Source organism: Eptatretus burgeri, chromosome 1 (genome assembly GCF_056783735.1).
Source record: "Eptatretus burgeri isolate ZD-2024b chromosome 1, Ebu_testis_v1, whole genome shotgun sequence".
In the NCBI taxonomy this organism is placed as follows: domain Eukaryota; kingdom Metazoa; phylum Chordata; class Myxini; order Myxiniformes; family Myxinidae; genus Eptatretus; species Eptatretus burgeri.
The window spans coordinates 74,775,806-74,796,619 of record NC_140961.1 but is presented as its reverse complement, the minus strand read 5'-3'; the positions used below and the strand labels follow the sequence as shown (position 1 = coordinate 74,796,619).

The following is a 20,814-nucleotide window of genomic DNA, read 5'->3' as shown; positions in this document are numbered from 1 at the left end:
CAGCTTACCAATGGTATATTGGATACATCGAGGTGTGTCGACACACGTTCTTTGAAGTGTAGCTTTGGAGCGGGCTCCATGAGTGAGATCCTCGTAGAACACATCTCCAGGGGTACGGTGTTCTTCCATTCTTGGGATGTGTTGACCCTATTTTGCCGTCTTCTGTGGAGGATGGTCTCTACCTCTGGCACGTTAGCACGATGAAGGAATTCAGCGTTTATGACTTGGTCAGACCATTGGATGCCCAGGATTGTGTGGAGGTGACACAGCTACATGCTGGTGATTTTTCTTTTTAATATGCCTTCTGTTGGTGGTGTAAGTCTCAGCTGAGTAGAGAGGGCAAGGAAACAAAACAGCTTGATAAAACTTGCACTTTGTGGAAGATTTAATGCCACGTTAAGACCACAGACATTTCCTGAGACGGGCAAAGGTGCCTGCTGCAGGTGAAATTCTTGATGCTACATCTGCATCGACAGTCATCGTTTGAAACTGTGCTGCCGAGGTGGGTGTACTTCTTTGCACAGTGAAGCAAAGTCATTTCGACAGACTTCTGGTGCATCACTTTAGTTTTTGAAATGCCGATTGATCATCCAAAACCGGAGATGAACTCTGCGATTAGCTTTAGCACGTCATCCTCAGAGTGCAGGTCAGGTTCAATCTGTGACCTGCTACAGGTACCATGTAAACCTGTACTAACCTGTTCCATGGTCGGGTTGTCGGCGACTAAACCGTCTCCCCCACCAGGTTTTCTGGTGAGGAGGGTGTTTGGATATGGACACCCAGCAGGATTAAAAACAAAACCTGTCAAAGGGCGGAGGAGCTCCTTGTGAGCCAACGGCCATCCATATCTAGTGCCCAACTGTGTCTGCAGACGTCCTCCTGCAGTTGGGTTACTTCTTATTAGGAGGTTGGTGGCAGGATTTGCACTCCGGCCACCATAAACCCATTCATTCCGCAAAACGCAAAAAAATCTGAAAACCCACTCCGTGGGAGTACCTCCTGTGCAGCTTCCCTTCACAGGGCAGCTCACCGGATGACGGAATTGGGGCAAAGCCTTCGGGACCCCCAATCTTTGATGATAGGAGGGAAACCACGGGGTAACATCCCTGGGTCAGATTGCGGGAGAGAGTGTCGGAGTGGTGCTGAGGTGTCGTCCACCAGACGGCGGTCTCCTTGGGTTAACCTGAGGCGGTCCCTTCGGGTGGGTGCCTGGAATGTCCTATCCCTAAGAGAGGATGATCACCTGTCTCTGTTATCATCTGAGCTCAAGCATTTGGACATCGGGATTGCAGCTCTCTCTGAGGTTCGGAGACCGGATTGCAGCGAGATAATGGTGGGTGGTTACACCTACTATTGGTCTGGTCGCTCTGATGGTTACCATACCCAAGGAGTTGCTGTAGCTGTGTCCAATAAGCTGACCCCAATGATAATTGAGGTAACACCGGTCAACGAGCGTATTATGAGATTAAGGATTCGTCACTCCTTAGGTGTCATTTCCCTGGTCCCTGTTTATGCTCCGACTGAGGCGAGTGATCTCACCGTGAAGGATGCATTCTATGCCACACTCGAGTCTGTGGTTGATCAGTGCCCCAGACGAGATACACTTCTAGTCTTGGGGGATTTCAATGCATCGACTGGAACGGATAGGGATGGTTATGAGGTGTGTGTTGGTCCCCATGGGTCAGGAACTATGAACCAGAATAGCACTAAGTTCCTTGACTTTGCAAGAAGTCATGGACTTAGGGTGGCTGGTTCATGGTTTCAGCGCCCACAAGCTCATCGCTGGACTTGGTATTCCAATGCTTGCGGTGTGGCAAAGGAGATTGACCATGTCCTCATTGACGGTCGTTGGAGGATGATCCAGAACTGCAGGGTCTACCGGAGTGCTCAGTTCCTCAATACTGACCACAGGCTTGTTGTAGCAACTCTAAAGCTGCACCTTAAATCCTGGAGAATGGTACCATCCCAGCCTAGGCTGGATGTTGCCAAGCTCAGGGATGAGAGAGTAGCTGAGGAGTTTGCGAACAGGCTGAGTGGACACTTGGGGGGTCTGGGTGCTTTGGGGGGTCCTGAAGAGTTGTGGAGCGCCTTCAAGACCACCGTCCTTGATGTTGCCGGTGGATGCCTTGGAGCTCACCGCACGGCAAAGAAGAATTTTGTCTCTCAAGGGACACTGGATACCATTGACCAGAGTCGCAGGGCCAGGCTGAATGGCAGAGCTGAGCTGTTCAGGGAGCTGAGGCGTAAAACTGTACGTGCACTGAGGGTGGACAAGGAGGCCTATGTGCGAGGAATCTGTGAGGGGGTAGAGCATCACCTGTGGACAGGTGATTCTCGTCCCGCTTACAGGGGAATTCGCGCATTACGTTCATCCAAGCCCATCCCTCGGAGCACTGCAGTTCGAGCAGAGAGTGGTAGGCTCTTGACAGAGGAGTCTGAAGTGAAGGCCTGCTGGGCCGGTTACTTTGAGCGGTTGTACCAGGCTGATCCCCCAGCTGTTGAGTTGGACGTCAAGGGTGTTACAATCCCTGTTGCTGACCCTCGAATCAACTGTGGTCCACCTTCGCTTGTGGAAACACGGGCTGCGGTGAACCAGTTGAAATGGGGCAAAGCTCCAGGGATCTGTGGCATCCATGCCGAACTTCTCAAGGCTGGTGGAAATGCTGCACTCGTGTCGTTGCATGCAGTTTTGTGCTCTGCCTGGAACACAGGCATCATCCCAACTGACTGGAAGAGGGGCCTTGTTGTCCCTCTCTGGAAAGGGAAGGGTGATCGCCAAGATTGCAACAACTACCGAGGGGTGACGCTGCTCTCAGTGCCGGGCAAGGTCTTTGCTCGGATAATTCTTGATAGGGTTTGCCACCATCTGCTTGAGCACCGGCGTCCAGAGCAGTCAGGCTTTACACCAAAGAGGTCAACGACTGACCGTATCCTTGCCCTTCGTGTCCTCACCGAACGCAGACGAGAGTTTCGGCAGGGGCTGCTTGCAGTCTATGTTGATCTCTGTAACGCGTTCGATTCAGTGAATCGGGATGTCCTCTGGAGGATTCTTGGTCTTCGTGGGGTGCCACCAAAACTGATCGATCTGATCTCTGAACTCTACTCTGGTAATGAGAGTGCTGTGAAGTGTGGTGGTACCATCTCTGACTTATTTCCAGTTGTTACTGGAGTTCGTCAGGGATGTGTACTTGCCCCCACACTTTTCAGCACTTGTATGGACTGGATTTTAGGGAGGATGTCGGAGAGATCAAGTTGCGGTGCATCGTTTGGCAATGTCAAGATCTCGGACCTTGATTTTGCAGATGATGCAGTCATCTTTGTGGAGACTTTAGACATCCTTTTGGGGGCCCTCGAGGTGCTGAATGAGGAGTCGGAGCCGCTGGGATTACGGGTTTCATTGGTCAAAACTAAGATCCAGGCTTTCAATGACATCTTGGATGCTGCTGTCCTGTCTGTGTCTGTTTGTGGTGAGGATGTTGAGGTCGTGGAGAGATTCACTTACCTTGGCAGTGATATTCACGTCTCTGCTGGCTGCGAGTCAGAGGTCAATAGACGTCTGGGTCGGGCCTGGGGAGTCATGAATTCACTGGATCATGGGGTGTGGCGCTGCCGGTACCTGTGCGGGAGGACGAAAGTCTGAGTCTTCAGGTCCTTGGTACTTCCAGTCTTGCTCTATGGGTGCGAGACTTGGACTCTGACCAAGGATCTGAGACGGAGACTTAATTCCTTTGGTACCAGGTCTCTTCGGAGAATCCTTGGCTATCGCTGGTCGGATTTTGTGTCCAACGAGCGGTTGCTGAGAGAGACTCGAATGAGATTTGTCACCTGCATAGTCCGTGAGCGTCAGCTGCGGCTGTATGGACATGTGGCTCGTTTTCCTGATGCTGATCCTGCTCACCAGATTCTCTCAGCGAGGGAGTCTCATGAGTGGAGGAGGCCAGTGGGCCGACCACGTGCCTCGTGGTTGCAGCAGGTTGACCACCATCTCAAGGAGATGGGGATGGGCCTGGCATCTGCCTGGGGGATGGCCAGACGGAGGCCCCTGGAGTATCGGCGGAAAGTGGACGCAGCGACGCGCTGTTCTGGCACATGCTCCCATACCTGACCTGACCTCAGAGTGGGCTATTAAGGCGGTATCATCAGCGTACAAAAGCTCTAGTGTGCAGTGCCATCTTGGATCTAGCAAAGAGACACCTGAGATTGAATATGCTTAGCTATCAGGTCTCGTATTGTATTTATGCCTTCTGTGACTTCTCTGCAGAAGATTTCCAAGATGGCAGTGAAGTCGAGGATGAAGAGCATTGGACCAAGCACACAGCCCTGCTTCACACCTTTGGTCATTGGGAAGGAAGTTCCATGTAAATCTGGAATAGTTGTGTTTAACACAGGAATAGTATTAGCAGTCTGATATAAGTGTTTTGAGAACGTTTGTATCCTGTTTTCGGAGTTACGATAGTTCGAGTATATTTCCATGAGCTAGCTGGAGCCATTTACAAATCAATATGAAGTCTTTGTTCACAGTTGACATCATTTGGGACTTTCTCTGAAATAATGAATACTCTGCAGTGAATGCAGTAAAATGTCAGTAGTTTAGTGGAGTACTGCTTTCCCCTTTTAAGTGGGTGTCCCAGGTTCACACAAGTCTGTCTTATGGAGGCTATGCAATCCCAAGCTCTCAACATCATTGGCCTCTATTTTGTATTGTCTCTCCTTAGATCTTGTTCTTTTCAACTCTTTCATACCTCAATCCCTCTCCATTCCCTCCATGTCACACATTCTGCCAGCAACGCCCTCCTTGTGAAACTCAAAATCCAAGCTCACTGCTCACTTTTATTCATTTGTTCCTCTTTGTTCCCATTTGAGAAACCTTTAATCACAATATTCAATCCCATAATTCCCTGCATGGATTGAAGTTGGCAGTACACCACCATTTAGGTTATTCTCTATCCCTACCCACTATCTTTTCTATTTTCATGAAGCACCCCACAATTGCTCCGATGTCTCTCCGTCTGTGTACTGTATTTGCAGGTTAGTGTTTCCATTGCTTCCTCCTCCTCATGTTTGTTCCCTCCGCCACCGAAGGTGGCCCGAGGTTATGTTTTCACCTCTGTCTTTGTTTGTTTCTCTCTGAACAGGATATCTCAAAAAAGTTGTGAACTGATTCGGACAAAACTTGGTGGACAGGTTGGGTGTGTGACAAGGAAGAATTGATTCAATTTTGGTGAAGATCCGAATCTGGATCCGAGACATTTTTAATTGATTCTTCAGCGTTGAGTGATTCGGGATAAAAACGATATGTAACACGATATCTCAAAAAGATATGTACTGATTTGGACAAAACTTGGTGGATAGGTTGGGTGTATGACAAGGACGAATTGATTCGCTATTGGTGAAGATCCGAATCCAGATCCAGATACGAGAATTTTAATTTTTTTTTTTTATGTGATTCTTCACCATTGAGAGATAGGGCCACAAATGATATATATATATATATATATATATATATATATATATATATATATATATATATATATATATATGTATGTATATACAGCTCTGGAAAAAAATAAGAGACCACTCCAAAAATTTTAAAATCAGCACCTCTACATGTCTGGCAGCCATTCCATTCCAGTGTCTGTTGAATTCCAACACAGGCACACCTCATTCTACTTCATGAGGTACTGATTAGGTGATCACCTGAACCGAATCTTATTTAACAAGGAAAAGTATAAAAACCACTGCTGTGGTCATAAAAACCACTATCCTCTTGCAATAGGACCAGCTGGATGGCAAAAACAGTGCTCGTTGAACCTCAAAAGTAATTGGAATAAAAAAAAATAACTATTGACCATGCCAAAAGAGGTGAAAAGAAAAGTTTTGAGTGAGGAAAAGAAGAGTTCAATTCTGGCTTTACTGGCAGAGGGATACAGTTAGCATCACTTTACTTCCATCCTTAAAATTTCAAAGATGGCGGTTCATAAGAACAAGGTCAAGCAGCAGACATTGGGGACAACAAAGCTACAGATTGGCAGAGGGCGAAAACGACTTTCCACTGACCGGGATGACCCCCAACTCATTCGAATGTCACTCAACAACCGTAGGATGACATCAAGTGACCTACAAAAAGAATGGCAAATGGCAGCTGGGGTGAAGTGCACGGCGAGGATGGTTCGAAACAGGCTCCTAGGGGCAGGGCTGAAGTCGTGCAAAGCAAGAAAAAGCCCTTCATCAATGAGAAGCAAAGAAGATCCAGGTTGAGGTTTGCAAAAGACCATAAGGATTGGACCGTAGAGGACTGGAGTGAGGTCATCTTCTCTGATGAGTCCAATTTTCAGCTTTGCCCAACACCTGGTCATCTAATAGTTAGACGAAGACCTGGAGAGGCCTACAAGCCACAGTGTTTCGCATCAATGGTGAAATTTGGTGGATGATCGGTGATGATCTGGGGGTGCTTCAGCAAGGCTGGAATCGGGCAGATTTGTCTTTGTGAAGGACTCATGAATCAAGCCACGTACAAGATTGTCCTGGAAGAACACTTGCTTCCTTCTGCTCTGACAATGTTCCTCAACTCTGAGGATTGGTTTTTCCAGCAGGACAATGCTCCATGCCACACAGCCAGGTCAATCAAGGTGTGGATGGAGGACCATCAGATCAACACCCCATCATGGCCAGCCCAATCTCCAGACCTGAACCTCATTGAAAACCTCTGGAATGTGATCAAGAGGAAGATGGATGGTCACAAGCTATCAAACAAAGCCGAGCTGCTTGAATTTTTGCGCCAGGAGTGGCATAAAGTCAGACAACAGCAATGTGAAAGACTGGTGGAGAGCATGCCAAGATGCATGAAAGATGTGATTGAAAATCAGGGTTATTCCACAAAATATTGATTTCTGAACTCTTCCTAAGTTAAAACATTAGTATTGTGTTGTTTAAAAATGAATATGAACTTGTTTTGTTTGTATTATTTGAGGTCTGAAAACACTGAATCTTTGTTGTTATTTTGACCAGTTGTCATTTTCTGAAAATAAATGGTCTAAATGATAATATTTTTATTTGGAATTTGGGAGAAATGTTGTCAGTAGTTTAAAGAATAAAACAAAAATGTTCATTTTACTCAAACACATACCTATAGATAGTAAAACCAGAAAAACTGATAACTTTGCAGTGGTCCCTTCATTTTTTCCAGAGCTGTATATATATATATATATATATATATATATATATATATATATATATATATATATATATATATATATATATATATATATATATATATATATATATATTGTTACGAATCTGGAAACCATGCAGACTCAACATTCAGGTCCCAAAGTTAGTTATGCCTGTAAGTATGTGTGTAGTCAGGACCCCGTCCTTTTGTTTAGCGGGAGGATTAAATGTGTGCGTTGTGATGTCTTTAGTTAGGTTTTACATCCAACGAGCCATCCCAAACCTCCCCATCATGCTTCATCACCACCCGCTGCCTGCTCGTACGTTGACTTGCCGAGAGGGGGGCCTCGCGGATCCGGTCCTCGGGCCCCACATACGATAGTTTTTGTACGGTGGGCCTTTCAGGGCAGACCCTCTTGCTCTGCACGAGCGAGGCTACGTGGCCACGTGGAGAATATGGGGTCTCCGAACAGGGGGCACGGCTCCGCCCCGGTAGGATGTGGCCAGAGGCCAATGAGGGATGGACAGCGAGATGATTCTTGCCAAGGCCCCTCCCCGTGTGGGAGGAGATATATCCCCGAGCAGACTCGGTTGTGTGTGGTCGTTGGCGCTGGGAGATCTGGAGTACTTGAGTGGTTACAAGTTGGTTCACGGTGGTTGGGCTGGAGAGTGAGTGAACCAGCCTGTTCGTGGAGCCTTGGTGGGTCCCGTCCGCGACCCTGATCTCTTCCCCAGAGCTCCGATTGCTCCACGCGGCTGCCGCCATGAGCCACGATTCCCACACGTGAGGCTGGGACCTTCGACGACCCACAGGTGCCCATCCGAACTCTGACCCCCAGCTCGTCTCTCATATCGGCTGGAGTGTCCAATAAAAACTCCGGGGTTTCTTTTCTTTTTGTGTGTGTGATTGCGTGTGGGCCCGTCTATAAGTAGAATTGAGGAAGTGCTTTGAATCAATTGTAAATTCCTGCTCTGCATATTCGCTTCAAGTCTTGCCTCCTTGTCTTTTATTGTAAATAAATTATTAGAAATGTTCCCAGCTCGTTTCCGTCCTTTCTTTATTTGGTCCAGCATGGTCCGGGTCTGAGTTCAGATGGGGTTTCATCCCCGATAATCCGTTACTCTGAGCCGGCACGGCTTTGGCAGTTTCCGCTCGGCTGCAACCAAACCGGAGTTGGTAGTCGGTAGTTGGAACTCTACCGCAGTCGATAGAGTGACCCGGTTTGAGAAAGATGTGCCGAGGGCGTCAATCCCCAGTAGCCAAGACTGCCTGGTTATTTAGGTATATTGGGATCTAGACAATTAACCCTACGCCATGCGGTCGAGATATTGGCGTTTCACGTTCGATTAATCAACCCGCCGGCTTCAGAGTTATCCGAAGCGACGGCCTATAATTCCGGAGAGACGGCGTAAACTTCCCCACCTAGCGGTCGTTCTCGCCACCGACCCCCGGTCCACAACAATATATATATATATATATATATATATATATATATATATATATATATATATATATATATATATATATATATATATATATATATATATATATATATATATATATATATATATATATATATACGAACCCTTTACGTGAAGCAGGATGGAGGGTCAATCAAGAAAAGACAAAGCGAAAAGGGAAAACAGTTCAACATGCAAGCACTTAATTTACACGACACACGGAGAGCACAAATATACAGCCAAACATTCAAAATGCACATATAGCAATCAAAACAAAAGCAACGACGCAGAGTTACTACCGACTACGCACACACACGGCAACACTTATACAGTTCTACTTTACAGACGGCGCCAACACACATTTACTCAAAAGCAAAGGAAAGAAGCCACCCTCATAGACAAGGAGGCAGACAGGCCTGTAAGCCAATTGTGCGAGTGACCTGAAGGAGCGGCCAGGCCCGCGAGACCGGGGGGGGGGGGAATCCTACCCGCGTCCTCGTGACGCGTTGGCGGACGAGCCGCAGATGTGGCCGCGTGGCTGTGCCCCGACTCCGTGCTCCTTGGCGGGTTTCGTTGGCACGACGTTTGGAGTGGGGTGGGAACGGGGCCCCCTTTTTGCACTATCAGCGCGGGGGAAAAGGGAATTGTTGATGCCCTGGGGGAAGGAGATGGCTGGCTGGCTTGGGTCCCGCGACGAGCGATCCCACACCGCGGCCTCGTTGCCGACCGCCGTCCTTCTCGCCTCAGACCCGAGCTCCTTTGCCTCTTCCCGCCACTCTTCTCAGCCGACTCCAGAACCCAACTCGAAGACACACCGATCACTTCGCCACCCAACTCGACTCTCTTTGCCACCCGACTCGACTGACTTCGCCACCCAATGACTCGACTCACTCTCCACCCGACTCGACTCGCTCTCCACCCGACTCGACTCTCTGCCACACCGATGACTCGACTCACTCTCCACCCGACTCGACTCAACTCTGCCACGATTCGCCTTGCGCTCGCCATTTTATAGGCCGGCAGGAGCAGCTAATATGCAAATATCCGGATCAGGATGACCTCGGGGGCGGAGCCACGCTCGCCCATTGGTCGGAGGAAAGGGGGCGTGAATCTCCCCTGATCCTAGAATTTGCATATGTCGATTTCACACAGACGCGCCTGGAGGCGGGGCCAAGCCGCTCCGTGCTTGCTAATTGGACGGAGGGGAAGTGGGCGTGTAGCGTTCTTGATCCGAATTCTCCCTCGGAAAGGCCGCTATTTGCGCTCGCGGCTCGGTGCGTTCGGCACCAATCGCTGAACGGGCCCGAGACAGCCCGACGCTCAGTGTTCACAGGTGGTGTGGGAATGGCCGTAGAAGAAGAGAGGCGAAGGTGGTGGAGGGTTTACGGTGGTGGTTTGATGGTTATGGTGCCGTTTGGGAATGGCGGTGATGCAATGTTTGCGGGATTGAGTTGTGAAGGTAAAGGTCGTGGCTGTTGGCTTTGTTGTTGTTGTTGTCCGAGGGTTGGAGTGTGGTTGTAGTTGGTGACGATGGCTGGCGTGGTGGTTGTTGTGTGATGGCGGTTGAGACGTGGTTGGTTCAAAATAAAGGTACAACAGAAAAACGCCTAACTCAAAGCGTCGCAGCCCGAATGAATCGCATAAAATCCCTCTATACAACGGGTTTGGGGCTAACTACACATGTACTTTGAGATATCTCACTTACGGGCCCTTAATGGTGGTTTGCGCATTTCCACAGCCGTAACAATATATATATATATATATATATATATATATATATATATATATATATATATATATATATATATATATATATATATATATATATATATATATATATTGCATGACATCTCAAAAAGTTGTTGACAGATTTGGACGAAACTTGGTGGATGAGTTGGGGAGGTGACAAGAACAAGCCGATTAGATTTTGGAGGTCCGGATCCAGATCGGGCCCATCAGTGGGATACAAAATGTAACTGTTCAGCCTGGTGGAGGTATGCGCTCCACTGAGTGCCTTTCTCGTTCACTGTTGTCATAATATTTGCATTGTTTTAATGATTCTTCTGTAATTTTCTGAGCATGTTTTAATGGGTCTTTGGTAAACATTCATGTCATAATTATGTTGGTACTTTTAGTTATTTTCAAATGGAAAATTTTTTTTCCCCTCATCTTGTATCCATGTATTCACACACCCATTGAGTTTATCTTTACAACTTAAGGCCCAGTCACACCTTGACGTTTTAGCCAGCAATGGCAACGTATTAAAATGTATGTAAAACGCTGGCTGACGTTGAACTTTTGATGTTTTTTTTTAAAGATTCGGACGTATTCATAACGAGTTGGTCGTATGCATAACATATTAGTAATGGACACAGAACGTTTCGTTGTGTTATAGATAACTTATACCAACGAATGCTGAACCTGTTGTTGGCCTACACAACCGATGCCCAACGATAGTCTAACTTCGGCATAGCGCGTTGCACGCATCGCCGACAATGTCGTGACGTAGCCTATTAAAAGGCTGACGCACAACGATTCGAATCATAACTGCCGTAGAAATGGAAGTGACAACATCGCGGTCACACCTTGGCGATCTTGCCAGCGTATGCCGACCTAAGAAAAATGTGTCTAAAACGTTGGGGCACGTCAAATACGGTATGAGTAAGTTTGGTATACGTGAGTAGAACGCTAAAGTACGCTATCATATGTCGTAGTAAGTAGAGTACGTCAAGAAATTTTAAACATGTTCAAAATTTTACGACGTACTTGGCGTATGACACACGTTCCGCATGCGATGGGGATAAGTTTTACACACGATATGTGGACGCTTACACACGTCCACAAAGGTTACTTATAAGCTACTCATAAGTCGAAACACGTCATGGTAATGTCTTTTTACGCGAAACTTATTTCTAACTTATGTTTGACGTGCTTTGAACCAATTCTTTACGTAGTCCCAACACACATCGACGTATGTAGACGTATTCCAATGACGTCTTCCGGTCGACAAAAAAAAAAAAATTAACGTGTTTCTAGGTTACAACTGCCATATAAAGACGTGTTCCCAGCGGTTTTGGGAATTGGTATATAAAAATGCTGCTCATAAAAGGGGAACCCAACAGTGTTTTCGAGTTCCTTTTGAGTCAATGTCCATGTCAGCAGTAACAGTAACAGTATCAGTATCAGTATTAGTATTAGTAGTAGTTTGTTCATGTTGGCAGTAGTAGGTGAGTGTGAGGGGGAGGGTGTAGGTTATGATGGATCGTCCTTGCGTCCGCGTGTCCACGGGTAGGTTCATAGGCTGCCACTTAACGATTTAAATGGCTGCATCTCCACTATTGAAAGTAGACGCTTGCCTCAACAATTGGATTTTTTTTTACACTCAACGACTTTTAAACGGTACCACTCAGCTATTTTCATTGTTTACAATGAACGATTTAAATTGCTGTCACTCGCCTTTGTTTTTTGACGCTGGGGTTTTGAAATTTGAAGCGTTTCTTCTGAACGTGTTAAAACGCTCAAACTCGACTATTTTAAATAGACGCTGCCGATGGACAATTGGAATCATAGCCAAGCTAGACATCGAAGTGTGAACATCCTCGTCATGCCGAAGAAAAGTTTGAAGAATGCTGCAAATAAGTGTCCTGGCCGTGGCCGTGGCCGCTGACGCAAGGACGATCCATTATACCGACGTCTTTCAGCCTATGAGTAACTTAAAAGTAACGTCTGTCGATGTGTGGCAACGATCGCGTAACGTGCCAACAACACGTTAATCATAGGTTAGAAATAAGTTTCGGGTACGCTAAACATTACCTCGGCGTGTCTCAACTTATGATTAACTTACAAGTAGCATGTGTTGACATTTGTCAACGATCGCAGACCGTGCATACAACTTGTGGCCAGCGTAGCGGAACGTGTGAGTCATACGCCGGCATACGTCGTGAAATTTCAAGCATGAAAAAATTTGAGGACAACCAAAAAGTACAACGTTTAAAGCCAACATACAACGACGTATGGCAGTGTTTTTCAGCGTGCTCTCAATGTTATCAAAACTTACCCATAACGTATTCAACGTGTGCCAGCGTTTTAGAAAAAAAATTCAAAAATCGGCATACGTTGGCTAAAACGTCAAGGTGTGACCGGGCCTTTAGGGACTGTTTTGAAAAACTCTTGATTTAAAAAGAAATTAAATGTATATCCCACAAATCTATGTCCCACTCATGAATGTATGGCTCTTTTACTCTTTATTTACCTCCGACACCGAAGGTAAAGGAGGTTGTGTTTTCACCCCTTTCTGTCTGTCTGTCTGTCTGTCTGTCTGTCTGTCTGTTTGTGTACAGGATATCTCAAAAAGTTTGGATGGATTCGGATGAAACTTGGTGGACAGGTTGGGTATGTGACAAGGAAGAAATTATTCGATTTTGGTGAAGATCCGGATCCGACTACTCGAATTTTTAAACTGATTCTTCACCATTGAGGGATCGGGCCAAACACAATATATTTCATGATATCTCAAAAAGTTGGGGATGGATTCGGATGAAACTTGGTAGACACATTGGGTGTGTGACAAGGAAGAATTTATTCGATTTTTGTGAAGCTCTTGATCCGGATCTGACTACTAGAATTTTTTCAATGAGTCTTCACCATTGAGAAATAGGGCTAAAAATGATTGAAAGCACAATATCTCAAAAAATTGACGGATTTGGACGAAACTTGGTGGATAGATTGAGTGTGTCGCAAGGATGAATTGATTCGATTTTGGTGAAGATCTGAATCCGGATCTGGATACGGGAGTTATTTAATTTTCAAAAGTGATTCTTCACCATTGAGAGATGGGGCCCAAAACGATATAGTGTTACGGATTTGGAAGCCTTGTGCACACAAATAGACAGCAGTCCCCATAGTTCAGTAATTTCGTTAAGTATGTGTTTATAGTTAGAATCCATCCCCTATGTCTAATGGGAATTTCGTGTGTGCACTGTGAGTTATTTTATAATTAGGTTTTTACATCTACAACAACAACAACAGCACCATCGTCCCTCACTCAACCCGGTCGCCGTTGCCCCACGTGTTTTTGGCTGAAGGCGTGGGCGGAACCTCCCTCACCTCAGATCGAGGCTCCGCCCCGAGGAGGGGCATGGAGCGCTTCCTCCAGCCAATGAGCGAAGGGCGAGCATGGCATGCATGCCCCAGCCAATCAGGAGGCTGATCACCTCAATGCTGGCTCCGCCTTAGCCAGATGGAGTGTTCGGCCTGACCAATGAAGTGCGGCCACGAGTCGTCTGACAACCCCTCGTCCAATCAGGAGGCGAGTGGCGAGGAAAGAAACCCCTCCTACCTCAAGAGATTAGGGGAGTGATCGTGGCAATTGCTGAGCGGTCTGTGGTCGTGGTTGGATCGTTCTGCAGTCTTGGTGGCGATTGGCTTCGTCTGTGGTCGTGGTGGCTTGGTCTCGGTCGTCGTCTGCGGCCCTTTGCGGTGGCTCCTCGTGGTAGTGGCGGCCGAGCAGCCAGGGACGTGGGCAGTGGACTTCGGGTCGTGGGTTCGAGTCAGTCCCACCGGCGGTGGTTTGGAGTCGGTGTGACTGCACGAAGCGGGAAGGTACCCTGACCCGGCTCTACCGAATAAAGACCTACGGGGTCCATTTTCTTGTGTGTGTGTGTGTGTGTGTGTGTGTGTGTGTGTGTGTGTGTGTGTGTGTGTGTGTGTGTGTGTGTGTGTGTGTGTGTGTGTGTGTGTTTTGCCCATCCTGTAAGTAGAGACTGTTAAGTGCCTGTGTTCATTGTAAATTGCATTTCTTTTTTCGTGTTAAGTCTGCTCTGTGTCTCCCTCCCTATTGTAAATAAACCCGTGTTAAATGTTCCAGTTCGTTTGTGCCGTAAATTGTTCATTTGGTCCGGCACGGCTTTGGTAATCTCCGCTCGATTCCGCCGGATCCGAGTCAGTAACAGCGACTCGGTCCGGACAAAGTCGGCCGAGGGTGTGGCTTCTCCGGTAGTTGGACGGCGTGGGTACTGAGGTATATTGAAATTAGGCAATTAACCCTACCCCACGCGGTCAAAATATTGGCATCCACGGTCCTTAAGTGACCCGTCGACTCCGGAGTTATCCGGGGTGACGACCTATAGATTCTGGGTGTTCGGTGGGAGACGGCTCTACTGCTCCACCAAGTGGTCGTTTATCGCCACCGAACTCCGGCCCACAACAATAGTACTGTGTGGCATGATATTTGAAAAAATATAAAGGCCCGATATGTTCTCGTGGATCAGGCATTATGTGGCGGAGGTATGCGCTTCACCAAGTGCACTTCTCGTTTTTGATTTTATTACCTTCGCATTCTGCGAAAGGTTGTTTTGGTCGGCGTGTATTTATTTATTTATTTATTTATTTGTTTGTAATCTTGTGATTCGTATAACTCAAAAAGTATTAAACCGAATTGCATGAAATTTGGTGGGATGATTGGTTATGAGCCAGGAAGCATTCGATTAGATTTTGGGATCGTTCGGGTCAAAGGTCAAGGTCATGAAAAGGTCAAAATCGTCTTTTTACGATAACACTGTCAATTTTTATTCAATTTGCATGCAACTAACGCCAAAATGTTCAGAATTCAACGCCTCATCTTGTGATATGCAATATGACACAATGACGCCCATACTCTTGTTACCGGTTAGGGGTCAAAGGTCAGGGGGGTCACGACCTTGAAAAATATGCGGTTTTTGTCATAACGCGGTCAATTCTTGTCCGCTTTACATGAACCCAGCACCAAAATGTTCAGAATTGAATGCCCAATTTTGTGACACAATGATGTCAAAACACATGTCACCGGTTGAGGTAAAATGTCGGGGGGGGGGGGGTCACGCCCTTGAAAAATATGCGGTTTTCGGCAAACTCAGTCAATTCTTATTCGATTTGCATGAAACCAGCATCAAACGAGATTACCTTCTCTTGTTGAAACGTTGTATTCACCGAGCTTGCGAGTGAAGACTCGCCAAAACGACGTGAGTTGATTGTTGTTTAGTCCGTAGCCCCCGGAAGTCGGGGGGGCTCATGACATTATAGATATGTGGTTTGTGTCATAAGACCATTCATATGAAACCAGTTCCCCACACTCATACCAAGAACAAAAAAAGTAGTGGCGGCGAAGGTATGCGCTCTATGAGTGCCCGTTCTAGTTTCTCTCTTTCTTTATCTCTAGTGCCTCTAGAAAGTCTACACCCACTTGCAATTTTTTTCCTTTTGTTGCCTTATAGCCTGGAATGAAATTGCATTAAATCAGACTTTTTACACCTTTATTTACACATCATAACCCACAACTTACAAGTGAAAAACAAATTCTCCAAATTTCAGAAAATTAATTTAAAATTTACAAAACGAGAATATCTTGGTTGGATAAGTGTCCACCCCCCCCTTATAACAGCAATTGTATCCCAACAAACTCACAGCTGTAATTGCTGTCAAAGGTGCTTCCACCAAGTATTAACTGAGGGGTGGGTGGGGGGGGGGGTGGACACCCTTCCAACCAAGATATTCTAGTGTTGTATTTTTAATAAATTTTATGAAATTTGTAGAGTTTGTTTTTCACTTGGAAGTTGTGGGGTACGATGTGTAATTAAGGTGGAAAAAGTCTGATTTAATGCAATTTAATTGCAGTCAATAAGGCAACAAAAGGTGAAAAATTTGAAAGGGAGTGTAGACTTTCTCTTGGCACTGTGTGTGTCTTAGGATAATTTAATTCTTGCAGAAATTTTTTCTGTAAGGCTCATTTGGCTGTGCCTGGAATGGTTTGAGGGTGGTGGTGGCGGCTGAAACCCGAATCCTACCCAGGTTCCTGGTAATGACACCGTATTTGCACTTTTGCATATTCTGGTTCCTTCTGATGACTGCAATGCAATATTTGGTCTTACATTTGATTTGGTACCTCCTTTTTATGAAGTGACTCGCCAGCTTTTATCATTCAATTTGATGTATCATCATTTTACCTGGCATCTTGGCAGATACCCAGGTGAAGATATATTATTTATCTGCTGATGGTGTTTTTTTTTGTTTTTGTTTTGCCATACCTAGGTGGTTGGTGAACTCATGAGTGGACGGCTTACCTCCACTCTCTCCTGGGTTAAACAGACGGTCACTCAAGTGGCCACCCATGTTGCAGCAGCTGGGCCAGGGGGCCCAGTAGGACATGAGCCTTCTTCCTCCTCTTCTTCCTCTCCTCCATTCGAGGGCCTGCACCATATCCACGCTCCTCCCTCTTCTTTGCCTCATCTTTCCACCTCTGGAAATGACGAGGGATCCGGAGAGCTTTTGGAGCAGGTTAAAAGTGAAGAGGGAGGTTCAAATCCATTACACACAAGTCCATTCCCCACTCCTCCACCACCAGTTTTATCACCTGAAGAGGAGGAATTGTTGGAAAGATTGGAAGAACAGAACAGGTATGACATCATGCCGTAAAAAAATACCCCCAGAAGCTCATGATTAAAATGTAGAAAGGTGAAAACTGGGGATAGAGGGAGTTTCAACAGAAGTAAAACAATAGATTTAATCAACTAGAAGTTGATAAGGGTTAGAATGTTATCTGCCGTGGGAAATCGTGTTTTGGGAATATTTCAAATCCATCCATCCATCCTTTGGGACCATACTCTGTGCAGAGCGTTGGTGCTGCCTAAGCAGTCTCCTGGGCTATTGGACACAATCCTCGACAGGTCGCCACTCCGACACAGTATACCAGCATTCTGCCACTCATTTTGCTGACCTCGGAAGGATGACAGGCAGAGTCAACCTCACCTGGTATTAATTCAACAGCTGAGCAGGATTTGAACTCAGGTTCCTAGGATCACAAGCCCACTATCCTATCCATTAAGCCAACACCAGGCATACATTTAAAATATTTGTCCTTAAAGTGAAAGAAGAAAATGTGGGTAGAGAAAGGATTATAACGAAGGAACCAAGGAGCCGGTTCAAATTGGGGGCGGGGGGGGAGGAGATCAAGGGTCAAACACCAAAGTGAGTTGCATCATTGATTGACAGAAGAAAAGAAGATAAAAATGCAGGTATAAAAATATAATAAAGAAGAAGAAAAAGGAGAGTGAAAGAAAAGAAAGGAGAATAATTGAAAAAATGAACTCAAAATGGGAAAATGATAACTTTTTGTTGGGATTAAATAATTAAGTGAATGTAAATGTTTGTAAATCCCTTTGGTTTTGCGTACCAGGTGTAAATCCATTTGTCCCAAGTTTGTGAATGTATTTTTCATCTTTTAGTTCTGGGTGTCTCTTCTGCCGTGGTGAATTTAAATTTCACAGGTAGTTGTATATTGGGGGGAATGGTGAGGAAGATTGAAGCGTCGACCTATTGGTCGCGCGACATCCTTGCTGTTCTCACATCCAATATGTGTTTCGCAGAAACAATCACACAGTCTTTGCCCTGTCTCCGTGATGTTGAATTTGTTTTCGATAGTGCAGGTGATGCAACAATATATAATGTTGGTCGAAGTGCAATCAAACTGGTCACTGACTTCAAAGGAGCTTTCACAATCCTGATAGCGAGGTTCGTTTGACAAAAGTGCAAGTGTAAGGCACTTTTGGGAACACCTGGAAGCTCTTGTTTTAAGGTCAGTTGTTAATGGGCCTTTAAACATGGAATTTTGCAAACTGTTATCATCGTGAAAACAAAATGAGGTGGTTGTGGAAACGTCAAGGCAGTGTCACGATCACTCTGTAACGGTTAAAGTTACCTGAATGATGTGTATGATTTCGTATGCAGCCTGCGGCTGCTGGTTACATCCTTGCTTGGAGCGTGGCTGTTTCGCTCATGTGGTGCCCCTTGTTTCCGGTAAGATGGGACTCGTTTTGCCAACCTCGGAAGGATGACGGGTTGAGTCAACCCACCTGGTATTATTTTATGTCACGACAGTGGGTCAAACTCAAGACCCTAGGATCTTAAGCCAGCCACCTTAACCGTTAAGCCAACCTGAATGATCTTGACTGAGAGGTCATTTGAATGCTAAGTAATTGTGAATGAAAGTCCTAAACATCTCCACAAATCAGCAGATCCAAAGCAATTGAGAAAAATGAAATAGACCCTTTCGCATTTTCAGGGTGTGAGGATGAAAAGAACAGATTTGAATCAGTGGGCTTGGAATAAACAGTGGTTGCCAGGCTATTGTTTTTGACTGAAACGTTGTCAAGAAAAGTGACAATTATCTCCCAGGTGAAACCAAGTGCAGCAAGAGAGCAATTAACAAAATCGGTACCCTCGTCATGCTCTTGTCAACTGCAGGCTGGAGACTTATTTTGACACAAAGTTTGGAGATAAGGTGGATAGCAGTGGGGGTGGTGATCAGGTTCAGGAAAGTATTGATACTTGCATAGATTGGGCAAAAGATTGGCAGATGCAATTTAACCTGAGCAAGTGTAAGGTGTCAGGTATGGGAAAGAACAATGAAAATAGAGATTACAGGATGCAAGGGGTTATTTTGGAGCATGTCACACAGGAAAAGGATCTGAGGGTGGTATTGTGGGGCCGGGGGTCGGTGGTGAGGACGACCGCAAAACGGAGCAGTCAGGCCGTCTACCACTGAACACCGGAATTGAAAGGTCGTCACCCCAGATAACTCCGGAGTCGACGGGTCACTTAAAGGACTGTGGTTGCCAATATTTTGAAGGCGTGAGGTAGGGTCCACTTGTCTAATTCCAATTTACCTAAGTACCCACGCCGTCTAGCTACCAGGGAAGCCACACCCTCGGCCAACTTTATCCGAACCGAGTCGCTATCACCGACTCGGATCCGGCGGAATCGAGCGGAGATTACCAAAGCCGTGCCGGACCAAATGAACAATTTACGGCACAAACGAACTGGAACATTTAACACGGGTTTATTTACAATAGGGAGGGAGACACAGAGCAGACTTAACACGAAAAAAGAAATGCAATTTACAATGAACACAGGCACTTAACAGTCTCTACTTACAGGATGGGCACCACACACACACACACACACACACACACACACACACACACACACACACACACACACACACACACACACACACACACACACACACACACACACACACACACACACACACACACACACCCAAAATAAATGGGGCCCGTTGGCCTTTATTTGACCCTTCAGCTTGGGAGGGAAGGCGAGCTGAGGGTAAGAGTTCGGTCGGGCACCTTTCCGCCTCGTGCGGCCTGGTCGAGACGAGCTGGTTCGGGTGGGGGCGGGGGGACTCGAACCCACACCTTCGTCGCTGCACCAAGCACCGGGGACCGGGAATGACGCAACGGACGCCAGCCAGCACGAGAACGGATGAGACGAGACGAGCACTTGTGGGCAAGACGAGAATGCCAGCAGGCAAAGCGAGACGATCCCATCAGGCAAAAATGAGGGCAAGACGAGGCTTCTTCTCTTTTTTGCCAGCCGGATCGCCCCCACTATTATTCATTCCTCACGTGAGGTGGGAGGGGTCCGTCCTGAGGTTCTCTTTGCCCTGATTGAACAGAGTTTCGTGGGGTGATGTGCTGGCCATCGGTGATTGGACAGGGGGGAACCCCCTCCTTTCCTGGGCGGAGTCGGAGCTCTGAGATGAGGAAACCTCCGCTCACGTCCGTGGTCGAACGCACGTGGGCAATGGCATCGATGGTGCGAAGAAGTGAAGGGAATTGATGTATAAAACTAACTCGAAAATAACTTGGCGCACATACACTTAATCACCCATTAAACATTGGGACGGGACCCTAACTACAAACACATACTTATCGAAATAACTAAGCTTAAGGACTGCTGTCTGTTTGTGTGCAAAAGGCTTCCAAATCCGTAACAGTATTAGATACGGGAGGTAAGCAGGCAGCACAATGCCAGGCAGCTGTAGGTAAAGCAAATAGGGTTTTAGGTTGTATCGGAGGGGGATCATTTATAAATCAAGAGGTGGTGTTAACATTGTACAGGAATTTAGTGAGGGCCACATCTAGAATATTGTGTGCAGTTTTGGTCACCACAACTTAGGAAGGACATAGATGCCATCGAGAGGGTTCAGCGCAGGGCTACTAGATTGATTCCAGGCCTAGTTACACTCAGCTATGAGGAGCATCTGAAGGAGCCAGGGCTTTATACACCAGAAAGGAGGCGGTTATTAGGAGATATGATAGAGATGTTTAAGATAATGAAGGGTAAAGATAA

General features: G+C 46.3%; 1 protein-coding gene across 1 annotated transcript in view; it reads left to right on the top strand.

Annotated features, from left to right (window-relative positions):
• The first annotated feature begins 200 nt into the window (after positions 1 to 200).
• LOC147034764 (ecotropic viral integration site 5 protein homolog) overlaps positions 201 to 20,814 on the top strand; it is a 124,269-nt gene continuing 103,655 nt past the window's right edge. Inside the window, exons 1-4 of the mRNA XM_085855864.1 lie at positions 201 to 279; positions 4,262 to 4,358; positions 4,632 to 4,698; positions 16,696 to 17,060. Of these exons, the coding sequence (XP_085711990.1) occupies positions 201 to 279; positions 4,262 to 4,358; positions 4,632 to 4,698; positions 16,696 to 17,060 (608 nt within the window). The remainder of the gene's footprint in view (positions 280 to 4,261; positions 4,359 to 4,631; positions 4,699 to 16,695; positions 17,061 to 20,814) is intronic.